The sequence below is a fragment of the Pimephales promelas genome, chromosome 10 (assembly GCF_988280905.1).
Source record: "Pimephales promelas chromosome 10, fPimPro1.hap1.1, whole genome shotgun sequence".
NCBI classification, from domain to species: Eukaryota; Metazoa; Chordata; class Actinopteri; order Cypriniformes; family Leuciscidae; genus Pimephales; species Pimephales promelas.
The window spans coordinates 30,604,481-30,623,918 of NC_142778.1; the positions used below are offsets into that span (position 1 = coordinate 30,604,481).

Below are 19,438 nucleotides of genomic sequence, written 5' to 3' on the forward strand. Positions count from 1 at the left end.
TTGTTTCTGTGTTTGAATTTGCCTCTTAAACTCCTCTAAACTTATGCATGCAATGACACTGAACACTATTATAGTGTTTATGTGTTTACATTTATACATTTATATTATAGTGTTTACATTTATTCATTTAGCTGACACTTTTATCCAAAGCGACTTACAATTGCTATATATGTCAGAGGTCGCACGCCTCTGGAGCAACTAGGGGTTAAGTGTCTTGCTCAGGGACACATTGGTGTCTCACAGTGGATTCGAACCCGGGTCTCTCACACCAAAGGCATTTGTCGTATCCACTGCACCATCACCACCCCACACATACAGGAAATAGATAGATTAGAAACACAAACGATTTTTTCAACAGAAAGAAGGAAGAATAGAGTGACTTTAAAACAAAACTGTGAGTCTACTGACCTCTAGAGGTGATAAAGTCGAATACTTCCTTGGGTACGGTCACTTTACCTGCCTCTTTACTTTACTTTACCTAGCAAATGCAAGACATTTTCTCAGCATCCGGCAGATCGGGAGAAATGGACTCTCTCCTGATGAGCATTGGTGAAACTCCTGACTGCACCCTCAGATTATGTTGCCTTCAAAGACTCCAGGTACATTTAAGGAGTTTTTATCTGTCAAATACGCATTTTAAAACATTGTGAAATGAATTGGCTTTATGCCCAGCTGCACTACTTCCTGAACTTCAGCCAGCTTCTTGTTTCCTGTCTGCCATTATTGGCCAAATTGATTAATTCAGGTGTGTCTGATTATTGTTGCCATGACAACTGAGGTCAGGCACACCTGGATTAATCAATTTGGCCAATAATTGCAGACAGGAAACAAGGAGCTGGCTGAAGTTCAGGAAGTAGTGCAGCTGGGCATAAAGCCTATTGAAATACATGTTCAGTTTAAAAAGACTGGTCAATCACAAACCCAAACTGGGTCACATGTTTATTCTGTCAAGCCACTTTTATTTATAATGTGCTTTATACTGTACAGATGATTTCAAAGCAGCTTCCCAGTGATAAACAGAAGAAATTAAATTTAAAGGAGCTCTAAAAAGACTATAGTGTCATTGTTCAGGTTCAATTCAGTTTCATTCAATAACTGTAAAGTTTGTCCATTATGAAATTGGTTCAATTCAGCTACAATATAAAGTATTTCTGTAAAACACAGCAATGTCATCGTCTAGCTTAGTTCAGTTATCATTCAATAGTGTCTTTATTGCTGAATATTATATTCTGGAAAGCATGTAATATGCAAATGATGATCAAATGCAACCCAGCATCTAATTATGCATAGTTAGGAAAGCAAGTTATGGACTTTTAAAATAAAAATCACAATGCATTTTGTATGGATGCATATTATATTATATTATATTATATTATATTATATTATATTATATTATATTATATTATATTATATTATATTATATTATATTATATTATATTATATTATATTATGTATCACTTAAGGTCAGATTTGTTAACATTAATGCATTAGTTAACATGAACTAACTTTGAGCAATAATATTTATATTTTTACTAACCCTAACCTTAATGTTAGTTAATAACAATATAAATTGTCATTTTTAAGGATACAACTTTTGAAAATGTATTAGTAAGTGTAGAAATTTACACAAACTAAAAGAGTTATTGTTTATTGTTAGTTAATTTAAGCTAATGTAGTTAATAAATTAAACCTTATTGTTAAGTGTTAACATATAATATATAAATACATTATATAATTATATATATATATATATATATATATATATATGATATGATAATATATGATGATATATGATATGACATCACATCATATTAATATTTTATTTTTTGGATATTATTGTTGCTGTTGAAACCACCGATGTAGAAAAATGCATTATATATGGATGTCGAAAGATAATGTTTAAAGCCATTCAAGAAATGCAATTTATTCAAAGTTCTCTGAAACTTTTTTAGGGATCTCTGGTGATCAAGGTGAAATTGCACTACACCCACCCACAAACTAAAGATCGTCTGACTGAGAGCAAAGAGTTGGACATAGGCAGACCTCTCATCGCCTCGTGCAAGCTGAATCAGATGAAACCAGTGGACCGGAGACAAGAAGCTTTTGTCCATTCTGTGGACCACATGTCCAACATCAGATGGCCTCATCATCAGAACCATCCTCGAGCTGTTCGACCCTACACACGCAAGGCTGAGAACCGATTACAGAGCTCAGCCAAATCCAGCTCCATGAGCAGCAATGAACCAGTGGAGAACGATGAAAATGACTCGAATTAATTCACTATGTGACGTTCCTTCTTTTTACAAACACACAGTAAGGCTTTGTTTTGATCCAACAAAGGACTTTCTTACATTAATTGTTTACTTTTTGCTTACTAATAATTATGAATTGTGATAAAAGTGTGTGTGTGTGTGTTTGAGAGAGAGAGCGTGATAGAAGGAAGAAGTTCTCATGCTAATGTAGATATATTTATATCTAATTGTTGTATATCAAATCAAGTGTAATATTCTCAAATAACTGATAAAATGCTACTTCTGGAGTTTCCCTGTGCGATCAAATATCATATTCAAATGTAGTCTAGGAATTAATATTGATATTAAAATCATTCAATTTTAATTCATTTGTAGAATTTGCGTAAATGCAGTCATATTATCTGTGATATTTTATGAAAAACATGGTGATGGGATAGAGAAAAGTATTTAGATCATAAAATCATTTTTAAACTATTCATATTTAGTCTCATTTTAGGTTGCATGAAACAAAAGAAACAGAATACATGAAAGATGATCTACAGTATTTATTCAATACCACATACAAGAGACACTTGTACTTATTCACATTAATACACATATTTTAAAATAAATCATTTTCAGTTGCTTTACGAAGTAGATGTTTTCAGTGTTTTTGTTTGTTTTGATTGATAAAATGTGTGAAATTTCAGCATTATCTCCCAATATAACGAATCTTGAAAGAACACAATATTTAAAGATTAAAATACTTTCTTTTTCTAGTTCACAAAATTAACAAGTATATTCAATTTATACCTGTCGATAAGAGCCAGAAAAAAATACTCGATACTTGTACGATTTTGTTATGGATGCATACTAGAGTCATACTGTAAAATACAGAAGAAATGGTTGGATTACACTTTTTACTATTTTAATGTGTTCCTGTTACAGTGTAAATACTGAGTAATCGTAATTAACTTAATGTCCTTAAGGGTAGGACTAGGGTATTAATTAACAACATTACTGTAGGGTTAGGGTAGGATTAGGTTTTGGTTGGAGGGACACTGTAAAATAAAGTTTTGTTGAGGGTTAGTTGTATGTAATTATGCTAATTTATAGTTATTACTAGGCTATACTGTGTTACCGATTATTGCAGCAGAAAAATAAGAGTATTTCCTTATAACCTTACTACTACCTTTGTCCCGCATGTTATTGGACAACAATGACCTCCAAAAACGCAGCAGCACCCCAATCTTTCATTGTCCATTTCAAACGAGTCCTTATTTTGAGAGCGTAACCATTGGCTAGAAGGAGTGTCAATCAGCTTCTCTGGTCCCGCCCCCTTCCTCAAATATCAAGCGGTGAATGGTCAACACACGGGCTCTCTGCTACTGTCTGCTCGTAACCACAGACTTCATCTGGACCTGGATATGTGCGTGTTGGAGGAACCTGTTCGCAATAACCTACAATAAAACACCCACGGCGTTCATGTCATCGGAGAAAGATGCTGTCGGCTTCGGTTAGCACGTTTTACCTGGGCGACCGGAGAGTTTGGTCGATGTGACATTGCTTGAGCTTGTTTTTTGTTCTGGTCCCGGACGCAGAGCAGCGATCGTGCGGTGAGAAGATGATGTTGAGTCGGCTGATGAGTGGCAGCGTCAGAAACCTGGAGCGAGAATACATGTGTACGGTCAGACTGCTGGATGATACGGAGTATACCTGCACCATTCAGGTCAGTCTCATTATCAGCACAGGTGCTGCTGCTGAAAAACAGTGATCAGCAGACCTTTTGTTGCAGGCTGGGAGAAGCGTGCGCAGTGGGGTTTAACAGCAGGTGCCAGCAGCATCCCCCCTAAACCCGGCTGGTTACTTTAAGTGCTGCAATGCTCGTTGGAAACGAAAAAGTATTACAACAGATTGTTTTCAGGCTTGTTTTGCTCTCATCATGACTATTGTTGATGATGTGATGCATTCCCGTAAATCAGGACACAACACACTGAAGTACTGCTGCTATACTGGAATCTGGTCTGTTCATTTAGCTTTGTGTATTTTAAACGCGTATCTTTTCTATAAGCGCTGTAAGGGTATATAGGTTCGGTTTGGGAACGTTCTGAGGGATGTTTTGGTGTATAGGAGAAGTGTACATTTATATTAGATGTCTTCAATTACTATGCACTAGGAAAAAAATATTCTTTGTTTAATTTATATTCAGTCAGTTCTTATTGTGTTCATGTATTGCAAAACACTTTTGCTGCCATTGGGTAAGGGTAAGTTCAGGGACAGGTTTTGGATGGTTGTAAGGGTTTTGTTAAACGTGTAGTATCGACAGTGAAATTATAGATGTAATTACAGAAATTAGGCGTTCAGGCATTATTCAATGCACAATAGCCTATTTTATCAAACTATGTCAATATTTAGTAGTTAAAGAAACTTAAAAGAGTAGTTCACTTTTGAAAAAACTTTTGCGGATAATTTACTCATGATGAATAAAGGTCTCATTTAATAAATAAATAAAGAAAGAAAGTTTCAGTTTTATAAGCTCAAATGCTCGCCTTGCTCTGTTCTGTGACGCACGTTCGTGACTCTCATGTTCGAACTCGTTCTTTAAAATGAACGAATCTTTTTCCGAGTCATTTGGTTCATTCAGCGAACGAATTGACTCGAAAAAAGATTGTTGTTAATTTTGATGAACGAGTTCGAACAGGAAAGTCACGAACGTGCGTCACAGAACAGAGCAAGGCGAGAGTTTGAGCTTATAAAACTTAAACTTTGTTATTTATTTATTTATTTTTTTAATGAGTGATCGTTTCGCTTAAGACCCTTATTCATCGTCTGGAATCGTTTAAAGCCCTTTGAACAGTTTGTAGTTTGCACTGACTGAAGCTGTTTTTTGGGACCTTGAACTGTTTGGTTCCCACTGAAATCCATTATATGGAGAAAAATGCTGGAATGTTTTCATCAAAAACCTTAATTTCTTTTTCGACTGAGGAAAGAAAGTCATGGACATCTTGGATGATAAATTATCAGCAAAAGTTTTTTTTTTTAAAGTGAACTACTCTTTTAAATTGATAGTTCGCCCCAAAATTGAAAACTATCCCATGATTTACTCTCCCTCAAGCTATCCTAGGTGTATAATGATGTGACTTCTTTCAGCCAAACACAATATGTTAAAAACATATCTGGTTTCCAAGCTTTATAATGGGAGTGAATGGTACCTTTTTTTTGAAGCCCCCAAAAAGTCCATCCATCCATCATAAAAGTAATCCAAGGGAGGATAAAGGCCTTCTGAAGCAAACTAATGCATTTTGTAAGAAAAATATCCGTATTTATAACTTTATAAACTATAGTTCTGGCCAAAGAGTGAACTCTGACCTAACTGGATAATTGAACTAACTCTTCCATGTAAAGTGGCACCAAAGTCTACTATTATTTACAAAGTCTTTTTGTCCTGTAACACTAAAGATGTTCTATACTGAATGACAGCTTCAGGAAGACCGATACAATGAGAGCAAATTCTGCATCAGGATCACACTGGACTGAGTAGCCTATCTGAGACATAGTAAGTCTGTAGTAAAAGCGTCAGGACTGATTTCAGAGGATCTATTTATGAAATTCATGTGTCCCCTTTACAGTTTATTATCATAGTATTGGAATTGCTCCATAAGCAGGAAAGTGTTGTATGGATTCTGGCATGATGTCAACACTACACATCCATTAATAATGTATGCTTTGGACTCCAAAACTGCCCCTTGGGCGCTTGTAAATCAAGCAGTTTAGTAAAGCAGCACGGATGGCTGGCTTCTAAGCACTGGCTGGACAGGAGTCTGTGAAATCCCGCAGATTATGAGAGGTCTGTTACTCCGGGATGAACGGAGGGTTACGTCACAAACACCGGGGATACGGAAACAACCAAACCCAACTATTTCACTCTTTTCAATTGTAGCGAGCAGATTTTTTTCTTAATGATCCATGCATTTCATTTTTCTTTTATGAACCTTTTTTGAAACTTTTCCTTGTAAAGGTGTTTTTATATAATATTTTGAGAAGGGAATGCTGTTCTGAAGGGAATTACTTATAATCCAAAGTTTAAATTTCTTATTTGTTTTTCGATGAACACTGTTGGAGTTTTTACAGGGACACACAATTGACATTTTGATTGGGAGTTTCGCCTATTTTGGTATGAATATTTATTAATTTTTCATAAAATGATGTTGTGTAATATCAAAAATGAAAGATTTAGCTCAAAAACTGTATGTCATGGTACTGTATAGCACAAACTTATGCTATTATTAACTTCATATAAAGGAAAAGAATGCATAAAACTATAGATTAAGCTAATGCAACAGAGATGATGACTTTTTTATTTGTTTTAGTGGATCCCTCCAAAAATGTTTTTGACAAACCACAAGAACTTAGAGATACTTATTTTTAAATATATATACATACTGTATGTATATGTGTATGTATGTATATATTTGTCTATATATATATATATATATATATATATATATATATAATGGCTGTGAAACGATTAATCGTGATTAATCTCATCCAAATAAAAGTTTGTTTTTACAAAGTATATGTGTGTGTAGTGTGTATAATTATGTTGTATATATACCGTAAATACACACACATGCATGTATATATTTAAGAAATATTTGCATGTATATACTTTTGCATGTATATACATAAATATAAATATTTGATATATTAATAATAACACATTTTTCTTAAATATATACATGCATATGTGTGTGTTTATATACACAAAATAATTATACACACTACACACACATATATTATGTAAACAAAAACTTTTATTTTGGATGCGATTAATCGTGATTAATCGTTTCACAGTCCTAATATATATATATATATATATATATATATATATATATATATATATATATATATATATGTATATTCGTACATGTTTTCAGTTTTTTTTTAATTTATAACATGTGAGACATTTAAGAAGTTTTGCATATAATAAGTTTTAATATAAAATCCCACACAATATTCATATTGCGGTCAAATCTTGAATTATTATATTTGGTTTCCACAGTCCTATGTGGTTAAATCTTTCCAGTTTTTTCTGGGCTTTTTCAATGAACTGTTGTGATCTCAAACTGAGGAACAACAACAACAATAATAATAATGATAATAATAAAAAAGTTGTTTAATAAGAGATAATTAAACAATAAGACGGATGTGATTTCTTTTATTAGGAGACTCAAGACACACATTTTTTTTTTTCTTGCATGGAGCTGCTTGTCTTTCTTTGAGGAAGCCTTTGTTTCATGTGTAGCTCGAAATGAAACGAGAGCCGAGAGATCGCTTTCTATTACAGTCAATCTGAGAGCATCCTATTTCTCAGCCTTCAGAAGTCTGAGAGGACTGTGGCTCCTAGATGACACACACACTCCCTCAGGGCTTTCATATAAGATTTACACACATCAAGACAATCATTGCGTGTTAGAGAGGATTAGAAGAAGGAAAAAAAAAAGAAGACTTTAAACTGCCTTTATGAGGAACGAGTGTTTGTTTTATTGCCACAATCCAACATTGTGTTGACCTGTTGATATTTAAAAGCCTTTTGGGATGGGTTTACAGTACAAGTGAAAACAGTTTTGAGTTAAATGGTAAGAAATTTCAAATGCATTGAATTCTCTTCTTACTTAAACGTCTCTTTAGACATTTTCTTGGATCGCTGAAATATCTGACGACATCTTATGTAATACTGTAAATGTGGATGATTTTACCTCATCTGTTAAATACAGCACAAAATTACAAAAAGGCAGATTTTGGTTTGCTCAAAATGTCAAAAAAAAAAAACATTGACAGAATAGTAGCACTAAACGATATCATTATTTTAAAGCCATATTATACTTTTGTGGTACAGATTATTTAAAAATGTTACATTTATGATAAAAACTAGCCGCAAATTCACAGTGACAATTATAACATATATTTCATTAAGTGATATAATGTACCAATTATCTTCCAAAAGCTGCTTTTTAACTAAAAATGTACTGAAAACCACCATACAGGTGTAAAACGGAAAGCCATATGATGAATCAGAATTCATGTACACAGTGTACATAAAACATGGCCAGTTCTCACATATTGACACAAACACACACAACACACATTATGCAATAAACATTACATTACAGACATGTTAAAAAAACAATAAAAAAAACACACCCTTAATGCTAATTAGACGTCAGATGTGAAGTCACCCAAGGACTTCAGGGAATGTTTTACTGTTTTTCAGTTTAATTATATAATAATTCATAGTTTTTACTTGCATAAACCATACATTTGACTGTAAAATGACATGTAATGCAATGTTAAACCATTTAAAAATGTCGCCCTAACTTATTTTTTTCTGTAAGCATTTTTATTTTAATTATAACACTTTTCAATTAGGTAATAATGCATTATCTAACATTAATTAACACATTTGTTGCAGTATTTTATTAATCTTTATTAACGCTAGCTAATAAAAATCCAACTGTTCATCATCTGGTCAGATTTTCGTCAGCTCAGGACAGGTCCATTTAATAATAGGCTCAGAGACGACTTTTGATTTTAATAATGTAATTAATAAAATATTAATAAAAGCTTTAGAAGCGTTTTTCATTGTTCATGTTAACCAATGCAGTAGTGTAGTTATCTAATGTAAACAAATAAAACCTTATATTGTATAAATATATTGTTACCAATAACCTTTTCCCAATTAGCCATTTAACAACTAACAATGACCAGTTGTTAGTTGTTTTGTTAGTTGTTAGTTGACCAGACAATCTGCACTTTTCCTTGCTAAAAGTGCAGATTGTCTGTTCTCAAATATTTGAAGTAAACATTGGATTAAATTGTGAATATATTGTCACTATTGTGTCGGTATCCACACTTCTTTAAATTAAATCATAGAAGTTTTTCTCAGGTATTTTGAATCTGGTTTGTTGAATCTGTGAGTGCTGATTGTATCTGTGGGCCGTGTGTGTAGTGAGTGCCAGGCAGGGAGGTGAGCAGCGAGCAGCAGGTGTGTGTGTGTGTGCCGTGTGCAGCAGTGCTGTGTTGACGTAATGGGAGGAGAGACTGTGACAGAGCATGCCAGCTGCCAGCTTTTCTTCCTCTGCAAGGATGTGTCCAGGGGAATAGCACAGAGGTTGAGAGTGCACAGTCATTGTTTATCGTCCTTTCTGCCCTCTGTGCTCGCTGCAGGCCTGCCAGCTCGGCCTCGGGTCCAGGACACCTACTCCGGGGGAAGGAGCGAGTGAAAGGCGGATCTAGGTCAGCCTTTTGTTCTCTCCCTCTCTCCCTCCCTCTTTACCCCAAATATCTTGTTCCCACTATGCCGAGATTCAGTCCCTCCAGGAAGTGCTTTCATCGTTTCCTTTAAAGCTCCCTGGTGTCCTCAGACCTGCTTGTGTATTGGCCTAGCTTGTGTGTTTCTTTTGACAATCAGCAAACACACTCTACATGTTTCGCAGCAGCTCGGTGGATGATTGGTTCACTTAATCCCGCTAAAGTGCTTTTCAAAATATATACCCGTTTCCATGCTGGAACGATGGTGAGATGTGGGGAAATTAAATGTGTTAAGTGTGGCATATTGCAGCTAATTTGATGCTCAGAAATGCTGACTATACAGACTTGATTTATGTCACGCATTTGCTTAACTTTTCAAGAGAGAAATATTCATGTCATTACAAAAACATTTCATTTTCTCGTTTCTCTCAGACCCTGCAGGATGATGATGCTTCCATACAGTGAAAGTATACAATGACCAGGGGCTGCCAGACTTGCAATGAATGCACCATATAACAATAAAGCATCATAAATGTACCATAATCCATAGGACTGTTGCACTATATTCCATGTAGGGCTGCACAATATTGGGGAAAAAAACGGATTTTTAGTTGTTTTTTTTGCAACAAATAGCATGATAATGTTTCTAAATAAAATCATAAAATATCTGAAAAGAAGTTTCAAAGTGCAGGTTTTTGAAAACTATATCTTTATCATCTTCGTGTAAACTACAAAAATGGAAAAACTACAGACTGTAAATAGGGCTGTCAAACGATTAATCGCGAGTAATCACATCCAAAATAAAAGTTTGTGCTTACATTACATAATATATGTGGGTGCACTGTGTATAATTATTTTATATATATATATATATATATAAATACATACACATGCTTGTACTTAAGAAATATTTTCATGTATATACTGTATAGTTTTATGTATAATTTATATTACAAATAAATATAAATATTTTATATATAAATAATACTTTTTTCTTAAATATACATGCATGTGTGTGTATTTATATATATATATATAAATATATATAAAAAATAATTATACACGGTGTATCCACATATATTATGTAAACACAAACTTTTATTTTGGATGCGATTAATCGCGATTAATCGTTTGACAGCCCTAACTGTAAACTACAGTCTATCGGCACGTAGTGTTTCTTTACAAAGTGACATCGCCAACTACTGGCCTGGCAGAATAATACATTTTCGACAAAAAAGCATTTATTTTTGGTCATTTTCGGCATTTCATCTGTGCGCAAAAATGCGAAGGAAAAACATTTCAGTTTTCATTACATCTTTGTCGTGTAAACGTATCCTTCGCTAACATCTGCATAGAAAATAAAAAAATAAAAATAATTTTAATAAAATAATAAATAATTTATTAATTTAGATAAATAATTTAAATCAAATTAATTTGGGTAAAACTGAAAAATCCCCCCAAAAATATTTATAATCTTTATAAGAACCAACCAATCTTTTTTGACTAACCATTCAGTAAAAAAAGTTTTCATATGCCTAATTTTTTTACTTACTTTTTATTATTCTGTAGGTTCAGCTGTGCCAAAATTGAAAATATCTGATTCAAAAATATCCACCAAAAAAAAAAAAAAAAAAGATCCACAAAAAACATATGGACAACTTATTGTGTAAATTAGCCGAATATGAAGGACTGTGCGTCCATCCCTCACATCTTTGTTTTCATTCATAAATAAATCAAATACAAACGATAGACTTTCTTTCTCCTAAAAAAGTTTGCCATGACTAGCAGCAGGACCCTAGATGTTCGGCTGGCATGAATTATGCATTGTCTCTCTATATTTGAGGGAAGAGTGAGCTCATCATAAGATGCCCTTGCAGAAGCCATTTAAATTTCACTGAGGCGGCAGCTCTTCGCGTCCCTCTCCCTCGCTGTTGTTCTCAGTGATTGCAGGCAATTTACAAGCTTCTCACATCTACAGGTCACAGTGAAAAAGCACACACACAGCCGCGGCTAGGCTGCAGTTAACAGTGAGAACATGATGAGAGTGTGTTTGTGTGAGTGGTTTGAGTGGGAATCAGAGAGAAACAGAAACACAAATTAGCTTGTCCTCTAAACACAAACACAAATAATGGAGTATTTGTGCTTTTAAGGTTTGCCATGAAGGTTATGTGCTTTTCTAGGTGGTATTCAATGGGTTCCTTGACTTTCCGGCTTCATATTCCTCTGAGGACATGTGGGCATCTCTACTTATCACTTCTTGTGTTCTGGTACCCTGGAACTCTATTAGCACTAATTGGAAGTGCACTCAACCATGCTGAAGATGCATCTCTGAAACCCATTGCCATATTGCTCTTTCTAACCATAAAATGTGTTGAGGAAATGCTTTCGAGGTGCAGTCTTGCGTTTTAGAGGAGAAAAGAATTGTGTGTCAGCCATTTGCAGAAGAACATGCTGTTATTTCTAGATGAATGATCCCACAGTGTAAAACATGAGCGTGTTTACCGTGCAAACAGCAAGTACTTTCCTCTCGGATGACTCAAGCACAATTAGAAAGATTTTATGTATATATATAAATATATGCAGTATATACTTTAATATATTTATATATATACTGTTGATGACACATTTTACATGAGAAGGTTATGGCCGTGCTATGGAAGTCCGAGTCAAATTTCCCAGAAATGAGACAATAAAGTATATTCAATTAAATTCAATCAATTCAATATAACTGCAATATATTAGAAAAATAATAGAAAATATATTATAATAGTTTAATAAATAATAAAAACGTTAAAAATAATTAAAAATTGTCCCTAGGATTACAAAAATGTATTCTGATCACTGGCTGTCAAGGGGTGACAATATGACCAAATTCTTATTTCACGAATAACAACATAGATCACAATATAGTTATTGATCTCATTTCTGTTATGAAAAATACGAAAAAAGCAAATTACAAACAATAGGACCAATACCATCACATCACCCAGCCCTAACTTGCAGTTTTGCTAGAATTGTTTTAATTATTATTGTTTTATATTAATTACATTTGGTAGCCCTGTCCATAGTGAAATCTCTTTGGTCTAAAAAGATTCTGCTGTAAATCCACCAATTTTACCACTTTATCTGCAATTCATGGCATATTTTTGTGCTTTCAAGCAGCAACTGCTTCTGATGATTGTGATCGTGTTTCTAAAATGGGTTTGAGCCCTGATTTACCACCGCTGGTTGTGCTCTCTTTGGCCTCCTCCTCCATGTCGGAAATCATTTTATGAGAGGATGATGAATGAAATTAATGGCTCTGTAATCTCTTGTTGGTTTGAAAAAACAGCTTGTGTGAGTGAGTATGTGTGTCGCCTGGTTTACTGATTCAAGGCTGCCACGGTTATATCGTGTGTGTATGTATGTGTGTGTGTGTGTGCAACATATATAGCCGTGCATGTGGGAGGTTGAAGAGGACTGGAGTTAAGAAATCTCACTCATAATAATCCCTGGCCCTTTAAGGAGCTTTATTTTGAACAGCTCAGGCTAAAAGTGGGATGTGTCTTCCTCATCTTGACTTTCTGCCTATCAGCCCCAGCAGCGAAACCCTTGCGTTGGGTAAATGAAAGATGTCTACTTATAATTATGTTGCTACTTAAAGAAAACAGCTGAAGTTGATAATCCTCAAAGTGAAGATGTCTGATTTGAACCCGACTGATGTCATGGATGAAGTGGAGCTTGAAAAGCTAGTTATTGAGAATGCTCTCATAGACGCTCTATATTGGATTCTAAGTCGAAATATTACCGGTCTTCCATACGGCCTTCTTAACGTTGTCATATGAACAGTGATTTGGATTTTATTTATTTATTTATTTTTTTAAACTTTTTAGGCGTAATTTGGGAAATATAATGTAAATATTCAAGTTTTGATTTAAAATGATGATGAAAACGATTAAATATTTAAGAATCAGCTCTATTTGGGACTTTTATTTCGTAGTGCTGTCAACCGATTAATCGCGATTAATCGCATCCAAAATAAAAGTTTGTGTTTACATAATAAATGTGGGTGCACTGTGTATAAGTATTTTATATATATAAATACACACACATACTTGTATATATTTAAGAAATATTTTCATGTATACTGTATATATATTTATATATAATTTATATTATATATAAATATAAATATTTTATATACAAATAATTTTTTTTCTTAAATATACATGCATGTGTGTGTATTTTATTTATATATATATATATATATATATATTAGGGGTGTAACGGTACATGTATTCGTATTGAACCGTTTCGGTTCGAGGCTTCCGGTTCGGTACGCATACAAACCGAACGGTTGCTTGGATAATTTTTCCTGCCGGCAAAATTCGTGCTGACGCGGCCAACACAATGTTGCGCAACATCATGGCAAGCGTAATGAAAGCAGAACGAAACTGCGCTACTCGTTATGTGCTTCACGGATCGTTTATCAGTTCGGACCAGCAACATCTGTGCAGCGCGAGCCGATCTCGATCAAGCAACACTGTTAACACACACCGCGCTAAGAGATCCGGTAAAAAAAAAAAATTTGAATTCGCCACTGAGGTAATAGCATCGCTGCGAGATCTAGTCAGTGAGAAGCATTCACATTTCTCCGTTATTTACCGTAGATCTCTATTAGATCAAACAGCGCTGTCATGGAAACCAGGAGAAACATTGTGCCGTGAATGAACTAGTAATACTTTCGTCCATAGACCTGCAACATTCACCATGGATTTAATATAGTAACACTAACTGAAACCAGTTTGGCTGGAATGGTGAAATGCTTTCAAGTACTTCACACATCTTTTTCCAGCACTTCAAAATTCAAATATTATATAAATAAATATATATTTAAATGTTATTTTTAATGCACTCTCAGAAAAAAAGGTACAAAAGCTGTCACTGGGGGCTGTACCTTTTCAAAAGGTACACTTTTGTACCCAAAGGCTGCATATTGGTACCTTAGTGGTACATATTAGCACCTAAAATGGACATATTACCACCTGAAAAGGACATATTAGCTCATGAAATTGACATATTAGCACCTAAAATGTACATATTAACACTTAATGTACATATTGACACTTAAAATGTACATATTAACACCCAAAATGTACATAATAACACCTAAATGTACTTATTAGCTCATGAAATGGACAAAAGTTTACCTTTTGAAAAGGTACAGCCCCAGTGACAACTTTTGTACCTTTTTTTTCTGAGTGTGTGATGACCAAAACATTATTTGTTCATCCTTCAAAGATGACCCCCATTTATAAACCTGAAAGTTTCAAGATCTAGGAAAACTCACACTTATTTAAAAATATTTTTTTCTTTAAACAAATAGGAAATTTCTCTGGCATTTCTTTCTTTTTGCTGTATCGAAAACGTACCGAACCGTGACTTTAAAACCGAGGTACGTACCGAACCGTGATTTTTGTGTACCGTTACACCCCTAATATATATATATATATATATATATATATATATATATATATATATACACACAAAATAATTATACACAGTGCACCCACATATATTATGTAAATACAAACTTTTATTTTGGATGCGATTAATCGCGATTAATTGCTAAAAGGAAGTTTCGACTTTATATATTTTTTTTATGCTGATAATTTAAGAAAAGTTGTCTCTTTTGGACCTCTCGCTCTCTCTCTCTTTCTCTCTCTCTCTCTCCCTATATATATATATCAAATCAATATCCATTTTGTATACTGTATAATGTTGTGATGACTGAGCTCACTTAGAATTTTAGCGATTTTTACTTTATTGGTATAATTAATTTGGCTTGTATTAAAAGGAAGTTATATAATTAATATGTAGAGCATTCCTGTGTTTTGTTTAGTATGTAAATTTGCAAACAGAAGGGAAAGGAATTCATCAGTAAGAGGCCGAGGGCTCGAATGGTCTCAGGGTTCTTCACAGTTGCTAAGGTGACTCCCAAACAACATGGTCAAATGTGTTTGCTCATAGTGTAAATGACCATTTGCACACACTGTAAAAATAGACAAATGCTCTTACACTGCAAATTAATAGATGAAATGTTGTTCTCACACTGACCTTTCTCACCAGTGTCTTGTAATGGAAACCTGCCAGTAATGTGGATGTGAGTGACGTTGTACAAAGACCTCAAACTCTCTGTCCCCCTTTACCTGACCTCATTCTCTCTTTCCCACGCCATGCTGATGCTTCTGTCACACAACTCTGAGATTTTACGTAACTATTTGTGCAATATTAAGGTAGCAATATAAAGTATCTACATCTTGGTGTCCTTTCACCATTCTCTTGGTCTTCCAAAAGAATTTGTCCAGGTTACTGTGCCCTGAAATCCTTGTAATTTAATGCTGGTGATTTCATTGGTTGGCTTGTTCTTTTGGGGAAGCTCGACTCATTTCATTGGCTGGCTCTCAGAGCAGACCATAAACTGTCTTTTTTGTATTGGTTAATGTGCTTCGTTTCGTCATGAACTCTTTGTATAATAGCTCTCTTTCAGCAAGAGAATTTAGTTCTTCTAACCAAACTTGCCTTACGGTCACCAATGAGGAAGGAGTCAGTGTCTGGATTCAAACTAACCCTACATACATGATACCGTATACTAATCTTGAATAAAATGCTGTGAAGCTTGTTCATAAATGCCAGTTAGGAAAAGATTGAATTTCAGGTTTGTTCGCTGGAATCTGTATAGCAAGTGGGGCCATCATGAACCTTAAATAGATAACATTTCATTTAATATTTGAATTCAATAGTCGTGTACCCCATTTGGCTTTGTTGATTATGATTATATGTGTTTATTTACAAAGTAACCTTTTTTGATGCACCGAATATTGTTGCAAATATTGTTGCTAATTTTAAATGATGGTTTCTAGCTGTTATTATAAGTTACAAATACAGGGAGTTGCACAATGCTTTCCGCAACACTGAATATAATATTATTATATATTTAGAGAGAGATTGCAATATCTTGTGCTGCTGACCTTTGACAATATCACACACAACACCTTTTAAATTGGTTTAAACAAAGTGAGATTAAAAACACTAAGTGTGTTAGTTTGCACTACGCTGTTTTTATCTTTTCTAAGGAATACTGAATCTGTGTTTTTGCAAGTGAGATGAGTAAATGTTCACACACAACACCTCTGCACTCGCTCCTGAAATATCTCAACGTGGGGACAGGAGAGCTGTCAGTCAATAAATGATAACAAAGTAACCTGTGTTACTTATCTGAAAAGTAACTTTTGATTTAAATTTAAAAGTAAGGTGTTTCTTTACTAGTACTTGAAACGTGAGCAATAAGGAATGAGAGGGTGTGCTGTATCGTGAATAAGTAACGGCTGAAGGGCGTTGTTCGGCACGAGTTCAGCCGTTACTTATTCAGGATACAGCACTTGCCTCAAGTACCTTATTGCTTTTATAAAACGGTTACCACACAATAAAAATATTAAAGTAAAAAAAAATGTATTAGTGCAACTTAAATTAAGTAAAATCACTAGAAGCCTTCCTTCCACTAGAAAAAAAATAGTCCCTGACCATGACCGTGAAGCAACAACGTTCCAATGTGTAATATGCATGAAAGCTCAAATAAAAACAAAATAGGAACTGCAGTGTTGCGCAGTGATACATAGAACCGTTTGGTGAAGCGGTCATAGCCGTTTTTTATTATGAATAAAGCACAGCTATTGACCAATCAGAATCAAGGACTGGAACTAACTTTCTTATAATTACTAATACGTTACCCCAACACTGTATATAATATATTAAAAATAATATTACATGATGAATACTATTTTTGATCTTACAAAATATCTCACAATTCATTTATTTATTTATTAAGGTATAGCTATTTAGCCTGGCTGCACTCTCCTATGCCCTTCCGCTCAATTTCATTTTCCTATGTACGAGAGTCTGGTTGAACCAGGCTAATAACTTTTGGCACAACTGAGAAAAAAGAAGAAAATTCATTCCACCAGGTAGTAAACTGTTAGCCTGACTTCGTCATACTCATATTCAAGAGAGAATATGAGTCTGAAACCCCTCCGTTGTGCTTTGATTATGAGGCGTGTCGTAACCGAACCAGGAAAAAAAAAAAACTCTGCACTCAATTGGATAGTCGGTAGACCTACAACCAATCAGAGCAACGCAGTAAGTCAACTCCTTTGCATAGCGCAGTTTTCAAGTACAGAACATAGCCTAACTTTATTTATTTTAGAAGTTAAATAACGAGTGTTGCTTCTTTTACTTACTTCTCCATGAGTGCCACCAAAGGAGAAACCACAACGACCACAGGCTTTTCATTACGTCCCATCTTCTTAGTGACCGTCAGAGCCAGCTGATAAGTTACACTTTTCCCGAATCATGTAGGAAGGACGACAAAAATATCTTTCCGATCGACAAATGCCTTGATTGCAGTTCTCTGTTTGTCTATTAAAATGAATGCGCTGTCGATTTATTTTACAAAAGACGCGACAGCGGAATCTATACCTCTCAATTCTCCAGCTGCAATCATCTTTGACAAGCGCTCTTTGATAACGTGATGATTACGTCCCTGCAGATCATCTGTCCATCATCGTATAAAGCCCGCCCTGGCAATCTGATTGGCCCGATCATTTTTTGACTGATCATAATTACTCCTCAGTGGATCGAGTCCAGACCAAACTTCCCGACCAAAAAATGTTGTGGGCGGAGTTCGGGCTGGCATCCAGGCTAGTAAACTGTAGTTAAGAGACACGACTTGGATAAAAGAGACAGTGTGTCCCGGCAGTGGAGCAGTGCAGTCTGTTCCCTAAATCTCTGGCACAGTATTGCTCTGTCATCACTGCACTAGTGCGACTGAAGACACACACCGTCTGTGACAAACTTACACCACTGCTCTTTCCCTGCTCATTTACTAGTGCCACTGTAAATGCTGTTCAGGCATGTGAGATGTGTCTTCCTCATCATGCATGTGTTTGTTTGTGGATGTGTATGTGAGACTGGTTGCTGTCTATCACACCGTGCTCACAGATCATTCCACACTGTTGCTATGGTTGGGATATAAAAGATTAAAATGTGTGCTAGGCCTGAATGTTTCATGAAGAGAAACCTCACTAGTGCATGGCTGGTGTTTACCCATGTCATGGTGCAGGGAAGATGCTATTGGCTGGAGTAGAGAAGACGTCAGGACTGAACAAGAGGATTACATCAGCGGTACAGAGAGAGAGAGAGAGTGCATAGGGTGGAACAGAGAAATTAATGTTTACTCTTATATCCAAAAAGTTATCTCTGCTTCTGCCTCACGTTTTGTAAATTAATAGCAATGTGTGTCTAACCGCTGTGAGTAGATGAAACTTTAACTTGGAAACGAAATGACAAAAGAGAATAAAGCAACATATTTTACATTTATATAAAAAGAAGTGTGCACTGTTAAATGTTATACTAAGGCAAACATAATGTTGCGAAATGTTTTATGAAATGATACAATTCCAAATGAATTAATAATGGCCGCTGGATGTAACCCGACAGACTGGAACAGATCTCAGGGGTCTCAAGACCTGACTTGACTGTTTCTTAAAAAGTTTGTGCTCATGGTGCGAGATGCTGAAAATACATCACAGTGTAGTGGACTAATAGGGCATTATACATTTGTATATACATTTTTCAAAAGTTTTGGGTCTGTAAGATTCCTTTAATGTTTTATCTATAATGACACTGACAAATGTTAAATCTGCATAGACATTAAAGAAGTCATGACATGGATTTAACATGTTTCTTGAAGCGTATCATGTTAATAACGTTTTTTGCAAAACAAAGAACAAATATAAATGTGGAAAAAATGTAATTTAGGGACAAAGCCTTATGAAATCATTTACTTACAGTTTGTAATG

The 19,438-nt window shown here is 34.8% G+C and overlaps 2 protein-coding genes and 1 long non-coding RNA gene across 4 annotated transcripts in view; 2 read left to right on the top strand and 1 right to left on the bottom strand.

The window, feature by feature from the left end:
• malt3 (MALT paracaspase 3) overlaps window positions 1-2,885 on the top strand; it is a 19,206-nt gene extending 16,321 nt beyond the window's left edge. Inside the window, exons 14-15 of the mRNA XM_039684179.2 lie at window positions 483-599; window positions 1,953-2,885. Of these exons, the coding sequence (XP_039540113.2) occupies window positions 483-599; window positions 1,953-2,276 (441 nt within the window). The 3' untranslated portion in view covers window positions 2,277-2,885. The remainder of the gene's footprint in view (window positions 1-482; window positions 600-1,952) is intronic.
• LOC148977439 (uncharacterized) lies at window positions 2,339-18,271 on the bottom strand. Its single transcript, XR_016145393.1, has 2 exons — window positions 17,819-18,271; window positions 2,339-3,894 (listed from the first exon to the last, which is right to left on the bottom strand). It is a non-coding gene; the product is annotated as an uncharacterized LOC148977439 (long non-coding RNA).
• Window positions 3,831-19,438, top strand: part of frmd5a (FERM domain containing 5a) — a 141,827-nt gene continuing 126,219 nt past the window's right edge. For both annotated transcript variants that reach the window (XM_089116457.1, XM_089116458.1), the window contains exon 1: window positions 3,831-3,960. In XM_089116457.1, coding sequence (XP_088972583.1) covers window positions 3,856-3,960 — 105 coding nt within the window. In that variant the 5' untranslated portion in view covers window positions 3,831-3,855. The remainder of the gene's footprint in view (window positions 3,961-19,438) is intronic.